This window comes from Eumetopias jubatus, unplaced genomic scaffold (genome assembly GCF_037043125.1).
Source record: "Eumetopias jubatus isolate StellerSeaLion01/CBP00866 unplaced genomic scaffold, mEumJub1_p1.0 scaffold_14, whole genome shotgun sequence".
Lineage (NCBI taxonomy): Eukaryota > Metazoa > Chordata > Mammalia > Carnivora > Otariidae > Eumetopias > Eumetopias jubatus.
In genome coordinates, this window is record NW_028274820.1 from 63,245,720 (window position 1) to 63,257,530 (window position 11,811).

The 11,811-nt window shown below is 56.0% G+C and overlaps 1 protein-coding gene across 1 annotated transcript; it reads left to right on the top strand.

The window, feature by feature from the left end:
- The first annotated feature begins 254 nt into the window (after positions 1-254).
- GHRHR (growth hormone releasing hormone receptor) lies at positions 255-11,179 on the top strand. Its single transcript, XM_028119371.1, has 13 exons — positions 255-311; positions 1,878-1,980; positions 2,102-2,209; positions 2,720-2,817; positions 3,927-4,024; positions 4,718-4,850; positions 6,178-6,331; positions 6,596-6,656; positions 7,106-7,175; positions 7,883-7,974; positions 8,553-8,682; positions 9,234-9,275; positions 11,054-11,179. Exons 1-13 carry the CDS (start codon positions 255-257, stop codon positions 11,177-11,179), a joined length of 1,272 nt encoding a protein of 423 aa, XP_027975172.1.
- Positions 11,180-11,811: the final 632 nt, after the last annotated feature.

The following is an 11,811-nucleotide window of genomic DNA, read 5'->3' on the forward strand; positions in this document are numbered from 1 at the left end:
GCCCACTTGGGGGCCGGGGCTGAGTTGGGCACAGTGTCCTGCAATCCTGTGAATATTTAGCTGATTCTGTCCCCTTTGCTGGCTCCTGCCTATGTAAACAGCCACCAGAGTTGGGGAGGCAGAAGCCAGTGGCAGGGGACAGGGGACCGTGGGGAGGGAACCGTGGGGGACCGTGGGGAGGGAAGAGGGCCGAGGCTCACAACGAGGATAGGACTGAAGGACGCTGACTGAGGGAGCCACCTCCGAGCCCCACCATGGACAGCAGGGCGTGGGGTGCCTGCATCCTCTGCTTGCTGAGCCCATTGCCAATTGTGAGTAGCAGACACAGACCCTCCTACCTCTCCTGCTGGGCTCCAGATCTGGGAGGCACAGGGCTATAGTGGGGGGTCTAGCTGGAGCCTGGTGGGGTCCCCACTGCTCTTCCCCAGCGCGGGAGTTTCTTCCTATTGAGCAGGTTACTGGCCATGGCTCAGAGACCCCCTGCCCCCTCTGCCCCCCTTCCTTCCCTCCCCTTCCCCTTCCCCTTGCAGCTGCTTGGCTCAGGAAAACCTGGCTAAGCTGTTAGCCTCCCCGTTGCTTCCCTCCAGGCCCTGTCTGGGCCCTTCCAGGGGAGGTTGTTAGGGCCTCTCTGGCTCTGCTCGTGCCTTCCAAGTCTTCTCTGAGCTACAGGTCCCTAATTCTTCCACAAAAATCTCCAGACCCCTCACCATCCCCAGCATCCCAGGAGCCACATTTGGTTGCGGCCTCTTAAGAGGGTGTGGCCTGGGACCCGGTGGGTCTGCGCAGTAAGTGGAGAACAGCTGCTCCCCTCCCACATTTGGGGGACTGTTCCTTTCTTGATACGCCCAGGGCTGGAGGAGCTTCTGGCCAACCGATGTGCTGGAGAGGGGGGTTGCTGGTCGGGGCCCTCCCTGAATGGGCTGCAATTTCCCAGCATGTTTCAGGTATACCGCATAGCGGTTTGAATGTCCTGCTGTGCTCTCCGCCAGTGTGGCCCCCACCTGTCACCACACAACGCTCATAAAATACCTGCCGCTTTAGTCCCCGTGCTGTACCTTTCCTCCCTGTGCCTCTCCTTCACCTGTTTTGCCCTCTTTTTTTTTGCCATACAAGTAACTTCTTTTGCCTTCCCTTCTGCAGTGAGGGAGTCTTCTTCAACTCATCTGTGTGCACCCCACCAACCCCCCAACCTCCCCCTGCCTCCCCTCCGCCTCCTTCACATCTCCTCATCTGGCTCTGACATTCCTGCCTCCCTCTTATAAGGACCTCTGTCCACCCAGATAATCCAGGATAATCTCCGCATCAGAAGATCTTTAACTTAATCCCAGCTACAAAATCCCTTTGGCCCTGCCAGAGAGCATATTCAGTTTTCAGGGATTAGGATGCAGACATTGTTCCGCCTACCTAGGTACTTTGTGCAGAATTGCATCCAGGGAGCAGGAGTGCAGAATGGGGGGAGGAGAGCAGGGATGGAGGAGAGGCCCCGCACGGATGAGTCGTGGGCTCCGCCAGCTCCAGGAGATCTTTGGAAGACTTGTGTTCGATGTGTCTCAGAACTTACTCCCATGACATGAAATTGGGAGGCATCAGTCCAAATGTCCATCTTTCTTCCCTTCCTCCCTCCCCCACTTCCTTCTTTCCTTCCTTCCTTCCTTCCTTCCTTCCTTCCTTCCTTCCTTCCTTCCTTCCTTCCTTCCTTCCCTCTTCCTTTCCCTCCTCCACCAAGTGCCTTTGCCAGTGCCATGAGCCAGGCCCTGTTCAGGAGCAGGGGCACAGAAATGCACCAGGCTTTGTCTCTGTCCTGAGGTCACTGGGACCAGAGAGCCCAGAAGGAGCAGCCGATCAGCTTGGCCTATCCCCTTACCTCCTTCCCGCAGGTATCCAGCTATGTGCACCCAGAGTGCGACTTCATCACCCAACTGAGAGAGGATGAGAGGTCATGTCTGCAAGCAGCAGAAGGGATGCCCAACACCACCCTGGGTACGTCGCTTGGGAGGGAGGGGATGGCTTCTTGACTCCTTTATCTCCTCCAGCCTCATCACTCCAAATGCCGGAGGGGCCCGTCCCCCCGAGTCTGCTCTGCTCCCATCTCTCTCTGCAGGCTGCCCGAGCACGTGGGATGGGCTGCTGTGCTGGCCAATGGCAGGCTCCGGCGAGTGGGTGACTCTCTCTTGCCCCGATTTCTTCTCCCACTTCAGCTCAGAGCCAGGTGAGGGTTCCGGGTGTGGTGGTAAGTCGGGGAGATGAGGTGGTTTCATCTGGTGATGCCAGAATATGGCAGGCTCATCCCTGGCTTTGGGCGCAGTAGATCTGGATTTGAACACCAACTTCCCATCTTCCCATGTGACCTTGGGCAAGTCACTCAGCCTCCTGACCCTCAGCTTTCTGACCTGTGACCTGGGGAAAACAAGAACATTAACCGTATAGGGGGTGAGGATTGGTGAGCAGACATTGGTGTTAGCAGAGGGGCTGCCTATGGGGTGGAGGGGGCAGAAGCTATCTGACTGTTCAGGTGCTACCAGCTGCCTAGTGGGGGGGGGGGAGGGCTGCACCTGGAATCCAGGACCCTGGAGGGAGGAACACCCCCTCTCTGCCAGTGGGAGGAGCTGTCTGCCGACCCTGCTAGTGTCACTGCATGGTCCACAACTCCCCCACCCGTCCTGGAGAGAGAGAAGGAGCGATAACCAGTTCTCTGTTCCCACCTCTGCATGCCTCCCAGGGGCTGTGAAGCGGGATTGCACTATCATGGGCTGGTCCGAGCCCTTCCCACCTTACCCTGTGGCCTGCCCTGTGCCCCTAGAGCTGCTGACAGAGGAGGTAAGAGGCTTCTGGCATCTTGGAGGAAGGGTCATCATGGATGTTTTAGGGATGGTGGACTGTACAACTGGAGGGATTACCATTTCCCTTGTAGCTAGCAGGTTGGAATATAAATTGCAGAAGTTTCCAGAAGATGGTAGTGTCTGGAAAGAGAGGGCCCAGGTCTTTTGCTAATTGCCCAAGGGTGACACGTGGGCCATGTGGGCCATGGTGCTGGGAAAGAGGGGAGGCAGAAGGCAGGGTGGGAGATGTACTGCCTGCCTTCTCCTTGGCATGCCCTCTCTGTGCCCAGGCCTCCAGGGCAAGAGTTTTGAGTGGTTCCAGGGAAACAGAGGATCCTAGTGGTCCTGGGCACGTTCCTTCCCTTCTCTGGTCCTCGGTCTGTGGAGTGGTGTGCATGCCCTGCCCTTCCAAATTGAGCAGGGCCTTTGCAAGGTGCTTCTGTACCCCCCCAGTCCCATATCTCTTTCCCCTCAGCCCTGCAAGGCAAGGCATGAGTCTGACCATTTTTCAGATGAAAAAACAGACACAGTTTGGTGATTGCCTGCATCCCTCAGGGGTCCGGGATCCGCTCCCTCAGGCTGCACCCTCCATCTCCATCTCAGGGTGGGGGTAGGGTGTCCAGGCTGGACTTTGATGGATCCAAATACTTGGTCATAGGAAGAACTTTTCCCTGTGGCTGTTGCGGGCTGCCCCCTTTCTTTGGGGGACATTGTGTGCCCAAGATGGTGAGGCAGTAGGATGTCAATAAACAAACCCCATTTCCTTGTGAGCTTTTCTCATTCCTCAATGAATGAAGAATATACCAATGAACGAAGCTGTAATTTCTCTGCCGTCTGTCCCACCCCGGTAACAGTGAGAGTCAGTCGTCTCCCTGTCCCCTCCCTCACCAGCCCCCGACTGCCACCGCCCACCAGCAGGTCAGGTGAAAGACAGGCTGTAAACAAGCACTTCTGTTCATGAGGGAGCTTGCCACGGTTCCCACGGGTGCCCCTGCCCCCAGACGGGGAGTTCTGGGGTGGAACTGAGAGCCTTCACCTGCTCGGTCATCAAGCCTCCCCTTTCCCAAAGTGCAGCCACTGAGACTTTCTCTGTCTCTACCCTCCCAGAAATCCTACTTCTCCACGGTGAAGATCATCTACACCCTGGGCCATAGTATCTCCGTCGCGACCCTCTGCGTGGCCATTGCCATCCTGGTTGCTCTCAGGTTTGCCGTCCTCTTCGCCTGCTCGAGAACCTTCGCTGCCTCCCTATTGCCCACAGCACTAAGCCTGATTCCTTGCCTGGATGTTCCGGAGGCTTCCGGATCTAGGCACCATGGCCATTCCTGGCTTTTCCTTTCCTTTTCCCAGGGTGTCCTCTTTCCACCCCTTGCAATCTGGGACTCCCTGCCATCTCTACACCTTTGCCTACGTGGAACGTACTCGATTGGCTTGGAATGCCCAGTTCCTTTGTTCCTGATATACTGATACCTGTCAAAACTCGAAGCCCAACTCCCATTTGCTTTAAGAATCCTCTTTGCCTCTCCCCGTGATACCCTTCTTGACAATTCCAACCCTTTGACCATTGCCCCTCTTGAGGCCCCCCAACTTCAGAGTCTGAGCCCCACAACATGGCTCGTGCTGTTGTCTGTCTCATGGGGCTGTGCCTCATCTCTCTGAGCACGTAGGAGGCTCCCCTGGGCAGCACCCTGCCCTTTCTGCCTCTGTCCCCCGCCTCTGAGCTCCCCAAAAGCAGGGGCTGGTCCTCTCTGTCTTCTCGCCCATGGTGAGCCTGGGGCAGTGGCTGGTCAGCTGTCCTGCATGGCTACACCTGAAGCTCCAAGTGCAGCCCAGTCTGACTCAAGTCCGTTCAGTTCGCCTCCCACCGTGCTCACCCTCCTCCCTCCCCACTCCTCCAGGAGGCTCCACTGTCCCCGGAACTACATCCACACCCAGCTGTTTGTCACCTTCATCCTCAAGGCGGGTGCTGTATTCCTGAAGGACGCCACCCTCTTCCATGGGGAGAACACAGATCACTGCAGCTTCTCCACGGTAGCAGCTGTGGCGGGAGGGCCCCGGGGTGGGTTGGGGGGAAGGAAGGCTGCATTAGAGACAGAGATGGGCCCGTCCAGTCCTGGGGCCTGACCCTGGGGCCCTGCAATTGTCAGTTACAGGACGGGAAACACCCTCTCCCTTCCCGCTCCTCCCCAGAGTCAGGTCCTAAATCCCCATGCCAGTTCTTGGACCCTGGGGCCAATCCATGTCATTTCCATATCCCACGTTCCCTTTCCCGTTCCTTATTCTGTACTCCAAACTAGCCCACACTTCGCCCCAACAGTCTTTGCATTTCCTACCTCCCTGAACATGCCAACCTATCTGTGGCTGGGTGTGGGTACGTGCGGGGGTGAGGCAGAACCGGGTTCCTCCCTCAAGAAGCACCCCAGGGGCCTAGGGGACAGAATGTACCAGGTTATGGGACCACTGAGTGGGGGAGGGAGTGTTGAGAACGGGGCTTCAGGGAGGAGGCAGCTTTGGAGCTGGGAAGAGGTGCGGGGGAGGGAGGACATGTTAAATGGAGGGAGGGTGAACAGACTCTCACAGATGGGGAAACATGAAGAACCAGAGAAGTCGTAGGGGGACAGGAAGGTGGGAGAAGCAGAGGAGAATGAAAATAAAAGACAGCTGGGGGTAACATGGAGGCCCTGCTCTCTCCAGGCACACTAAAACGGTGCTGGATATGGACAGATACACAGGTGGACAAACCAACAATGACCTTAATGAACGAATGAAAGGAATAATAGTAATGATATTATTGAGCACTTATGTGGTGGCATTGCACTAAACGCTTTGCATATATTACCACCTTTTATTTCCTATGTATATTTTCATTCTAGTCCCGTTTGTACGTGAGTGGGCCTGGGGCCAGGCTCAGGCCACCTGAGCTCAGAGGTGATGCTCCTCACCCCCGACTGATGAGCAAGTCTTGCGGTGAATGAGCAAATGCAGGGTGAGGGCCCGTATGTTTGCAGAAATGAATGGGGGTCCATATCCACAGCTCTGGGGTTGGACATGGGGTCAGGAAGGACTGAATACAAGTGAAAATAGTGGCAATTCACATGCAAACTTTCCATCCAATCCTCATGATGAGGCCATGCGAAAGGTATTGGAAGTATTTCCTTTGACAGATGGAAAGGTGTGGTCTGGGGAGGCTACCCAGCTAATACATGCTAAATGTGAACCCAGATCCCAAATCTGGGCTCTTAACCACCACATCATTCTACCACGGCCCCTCTGGGGCAGCCCAAGGTAGAGGGGCCTGGGTGGGGTAGGGGCCCCAGTGGGTGTCCAGCTCTGAAGAAGCCAGGCCCCCGGCCCACAGGTTCTGTGCAAAGTCTCTGTGGCCTCCTCCCATTTCGCCACCATGACCAACTTCAGCTGGCTGTTGGTGGAAGCCGTGTACCTGACCTGCCTCTTGGCCTCCAAGTCGCCCAGCACAAGGCGAGCCTTCTGGTGGCTGGTTCTTGCCGGCTGGGGTGAGCACCGAGGCTGGGTAGGGCACCATGGGGCTCGGGGAGGGCTGGGAATGCACAGGGAGCTCACCCAAAGGTCCCTTCAGCTCACTGATGATGACACAAGGCCCGGGGGGGGGGGGAAGGGACAGCAGCCTGTAGTCCTACAGCTTCCTGGTCCCCCCTTCCCGGTGCCCCGTGTGGCTGGCAGTGGCGGTGGCAGGTAGGGGCAGATCTCTGAGCCGAGGATGCAGACCCCTTACTTGTGTCTCCTCTGTACCCCCACAGGGCTTCCTCTGCTCTTCACTGGCCTGTGGGTGTGTTGCAAGTTGGCCTTCGAGGATGTGGCGTGAGTCTGAGGGGCTACCTCATCCCACGGTGCTGGGTTGCCCTGGGGTGTGGGCTGGACAATCAGGCAGTGTGGCGGTCCAAGCTGGGGAGAGGAGGGGGAGACCCCAGTCCTGCCTTCAGGGAACTCCCAGGCTCGGGCGCAAGATGGGAAGGCCACTGTGGACAGCGTGGAAGGGGCAGGACCTGGGGTGGCAGGGGCCCTCAGATTCTCAGGGTGCTGGGCTCAGGGAGAGGTGAGGGTTGGGGACACAGTAAATAGGGGCCTCCTGGAACAGGGGCGGTTTTGGGGCCAGCAAGAAGCAGCTAGGTGGAGAGAGAGAGAGAGAGGGTAAGCCTAGCATGGATTGACATGTCCCTTTGGAAGGGGGTCCCACTGGCTGAGAGAGGAGATGAGGCTGGGTGGGCATTTTGGGTGCCCCCATCAGTCCCGGCCTGTCCTCTCCTTAGGTGCTGGGACCTGGATGACAGCTCCCCTTACTGGTGGATCATCAAAGGGCCCATCGTCCTCTCTGTTGGGGTCAGTCCCTGGGGCCAGCGCCCTCTGCTTTATTCTCCCTGGGTCGGCCGAAGGGTCTGTAGGGCAGGAAACATGTCTCCTGGCTGGGAGTCAGGATACCAGGGTTCTTCAGCCTGGCTCTGCCAGCTTCTCTGTGAGGCCCTCTCTGGCCCTCAGTGTTGGTAAAACTAGGGGGGTGGTCTCCATAGCGCTCGGGCACCTTCTAGCTCAGAGTTGTGATGAATCCGGTGCCTGACTGTAGATCGTGTGCCACCGCAGTGAGGCTGGTGTGGGGGGAGTGGAAGCAGGGTGGTAGCTGAACCCACCCACGGCTGCCATGCTGAAAACAGGGCAGCCAGGGCTGGTTTGCGTGGCCTTGGGGAATGTGCACATTGCCCCCAATTTTATCGAAAGTGGGGGACGCCTACTTTGTGTCAGAGTAGACCCTGGGAGGTGCTGGAGGCAGGATGACAGGCCTGACCCCCCACCCTTTATTCCAGGGGCTGGAGAGGGAGGGGGACCCTGAGCCCCTGAGCCCCTGAGCTCCACGTGGGACCCCCCCAGTCTCCAGGATACAAGTTCTAGAGCAATGACCTATACATCCTTCCACCTGCACATCCCCTGTGTCCCAAGGATTTGGGGTTTCTAATTCCCAAAGAGGCCCTGACCCAGGCCACCAGTGCTACTCCAGACTCTTGCCTTTTACCTTCCCGCACCTCTATTTCCAGGTGAATTTTGGGCTTTTTCTCAATATTATCCGCATCCTGCTGAGGAAACTGGAGCCAGCTCAGGGCAGCCTCCACACCAAGTCTCAGTACTGGTAATGTGTGTGCACACGTGTGTGCATTCGGGGGCGCCGGGGACATAACCGGAGTGGGAGTCGGTGTGGTTCTATTTCATTCACTCCCCTGAACCGTTCTCCGCCCTAAGCTTCCAGGGAGAGACTAGATCCGGTTCCTGCCCTCTAGGAGACCCCCCCACCCTATGTGGGGACGATGGAGGCTCCAAATATCCAGTTACCAGGCCAAATGGACTGATGAGTGCTGGGGTCCATTTCTGTGGGATCATGAGGAAGGAGAACTTTTCTCGATGAGGGGATGGGAGTGAGGTTTGGTTAGGGAAGACTTCCTGGGGGAGGTGGTCTTTGAACTAGACTTTGATGCATAGATGCTGACTGGAAAAAAATTGAGCATTTGGCAGCGAGAACAAAAAGATCCATGGTCCCGAAGTAAAGAAGCCCTGCATTGTACCACACTGTGTTTGGGGAGGCTGGTGTCCTCTAGGGTCCCTGGTGCAGAGAGTCTGTATGGGGAACTGATGGGAAGTAGGAGTGAGCAGGGGACATGTGGGAGTTTCTAATTCCAGCCTTGGGTGCCTAGGGCTTGTCTTTCCCTGCAGGCGTCTCTCTAAATCAACGCTTCTCCTCATCCCGCTGTTTGGAATTCACTACGTCATCTTCAACTTTCTGCCTGACAGTGCTGGCCTGGGCATCCGCCTCCCCCTGGAGTTGGGACTGGGCTCCTTCCAGGTGAGGGCCCCCACAGGGACTCTTCCCACCGAGTCCTCGGGCAGGAGGGAGGCAATGCTGCCCACGGGTTTGGTTGAGTTCATGGTAGGTTGAGGGTTGCTAGGCTGGTTATTCTTTCTTTCATCCGTCCATCTTTCTATTCACTCAACTTTCCCTGAACCCATCTACTCATCCACTTACCCATCCATCTACTGATCATCCATCCATCCTCCATCTATCCATCCACCCACCTTTTTGCCCATGCATCTATCATCCACTCATCTGTCTATCCAACATTTACTGAGCATCTATTATGTGCCAGCATCTGTGCTCAATACTGGGAGATGCAGAAATAAAGAAAATCAGAGAAACAGGATCAATAGTACAGCCTTAGCAGGCTTGTTGTGATGATTACATGAAACAATGTGCCAGGCACCTCCTTCCCTTTCCCCAAAGACGTGGCCCAGGCCACAGCCTGTGGGTGAGAGGAAGAAAAGATAGTAGAAAGATTGTGGACTTCTTATGGCCAGGACATTGTATTCTGATGTGGTCCTTTCTCTTTGGCCCCACAGGGCTTCATCGTTGCCATCCTGTATTGCTTCCTCAACCAAGAGGTATATAACTCTCCAGGCTATCCCTAGTCATTGAGTCTTCCCTCCCACCAGACCTAAGGCCACTTCTCTTCTCCCCAGGCCCTGTAAATTCCAGCTCAAACTGAACCTTGACTCCTATGATCCTTTGGGAAGCTTAGTCTGCCCTGAGCTTCTAGATCAAGCTGAACCTGATTGCTTCCTGTTAATGTCCTTTATCCGTCCCTCCTCTGGGCTGGACCAAATATACTATCCATTCAGGACCAGGGACGGTCTAAAAGGATCCCCCAATTCTGTGTTCCTAAAACTGAACAAAACAGAGAGTGGAGGAGGGAATAAGCCAGCTCTGGGAGAGACAGAGAAAACAGAGACAGAGGAACTGAAGAAGTCAGGGGCAGACGTAAAGCGGACTAGGAAAACAGGTGCAGCAACAAGGAGGACGGTGGAGAACAGAGCCAGGGAGCCGGAGAGAAAGCACCCGGAAGAGAGGGACTGACGGAAGAACAGACCAAACAGGAGGACACACCCATGACTAGAGAGATAGTGCCAATACGCTTGTAGAAATATGGAAAGATGGCAGAGAGAGGAAAATGAAAACATCCCACCCAGGAGGCACCTTGCACCTGTCCCTTGGGACAGACTAGCTTTGTGGGAGAGGTGGGAGAATTTAGCTTAGTGCCCTGGACCCCAGGCCCTGCTGCTGTGTGCACGGCAGAGTGACGGGCTCCCTCTTGTGGCATGGATTTGCCGTGGGCTCCGATCCGCCGAAGACCTGGGTGCACGTGCCATCTGTCAGCTGTGGAATGGCGCTCGCCCCTCTCCTGCCACCTCTGTCCCTGACTGGCTCCCACCCTGCTGACTCTTCACTCCCACCCCAGCCACCCTGGGTCTCACACAGCCTTACCGGGTGTCTGGGTGCACACACAGGATTGCCGTATCTGTTTGTAGTGGCTGTTGGGTCCTGTAGGCATTGACAGGGGTGAGGAACAGCCCTGGCTGAGGCTGGGGGCACCTGGGAAAGAGGCTTCCACGAAGAGCTGTGAAGGGATCCGTCCCGGGAAATCATACTGGAGACCAGATAGTTGTATAACTCTGGTGATGGGGAGCTTACTACTCATAAATAGCTCTTCTGTTGTTAAGCAACTGTGGGGAAGCTCACATTTACATTGAACAGAAATCTGTCTCCCTTTTGTGTTTCACTACAGCCCAAGTTCAGCTCTGTTGGGAGGGGGGGTGGTCACAGCCTCTCAGCTCCCTCTGACCCCAGCAGCCCCTTGGAGATGTGACAATGCAGATTCCCCTGTCCTCCCCCACCCCCAACCAGGTGCTTTTCTTTTGGGAATCCCAGTCCCCTCACCTGCGGCTCTTTAGACAGGGTTCCATCGTCTCTACCTTTAGGTCATATCCTCTGGACAGGTTCCCAGTGGCCATAGTTCGGTTCAGTGGGCAGGGAAGGACTGAATCCCAGAGCAGGGGATGGGAAGTACTCAGGGAGGACAGTGTGGTTAGTTGGCCAGAAACAGAAGAAAGCACCCATAGAAAATGTCTTTAACCGGACTCACACAAAGGCAGTGCTAAAAGTTAGAGAAAAGAGCTAAAGGGAATGGCCAGGAATACTCACAGGAAGGAAGAAGTAGTATCTTCCAGAGATAATACTTAGCGGTAGCTATGGCCAATTATGGCTTCTCCTCTCCCAGGAGTCCATGTCTCTGTTTCTCCTGTGTGGGCTCTCCCTATACCCTGGAATGGAGTACGGAAGTAGAAGTGGGAACTTCCTAACATCCTCTCCCTTGCCCCTGGAGGTGAGGACCGAGATCTCGCGGAGGTGGCACGGCCATGACCCTGAGCTGCTGCCCGCCCGGAGGGCCCGCACCAAGTGGACAATGCCTTCCCGCTCTGGGGTGAAGGTGTTGACGTCTGCCTGCTAGGCTGGCCACATCGCGTGACTGGAGCCCACACCTGACCTTGGGCAACTCCAGTGGGCCCACCACCCTCTGCAGGAGCAAGAGGGACCAGCGCCCCGGAGAGCCCTCAGGCCATGCCTCCGCCGCAGCTGCTGCCCCGCCCTGGGCGGGGGCAACCCTTACACCCTGTCCTGCACCTACCTGACCCTGGGTCCCTGAGTGTCTACCTCTGACCTCCTCGGTTGCTCTGCCTCCATTCTCCTGTTCCTCCTCCTGGAGTCTGGCCCATAGCCCAAGGCCAGAGAAGCCAATAAACTTGTAATCGAATAGATATGGAGTTTGAGTGAATATACGTGCCCCACAGGGGAGGGACCTACAGCCTTGATTTGATCTCTGGTGCAGAAATGCCTTTATCATTCCTCTGCTGTGTTCCGTCCCCATTATTCGTCTGTGCAAGAATCCTCCTGTTTAATTTATTCTTAAGGCATATTCTTTTTTTTTTTAAAGATTTTATTTATTTATTTGACAGAGACAGACACAGCAAGAGAGGGAACACAAGCAGGGGGAGTGGGAGAGGGAGAAGCAGGCTTCCCGGCGAGCAAGGAGCCCGATGCGGGGCTCGATCCCAGGACCCTGGGATCATGACCTGAGCCGAA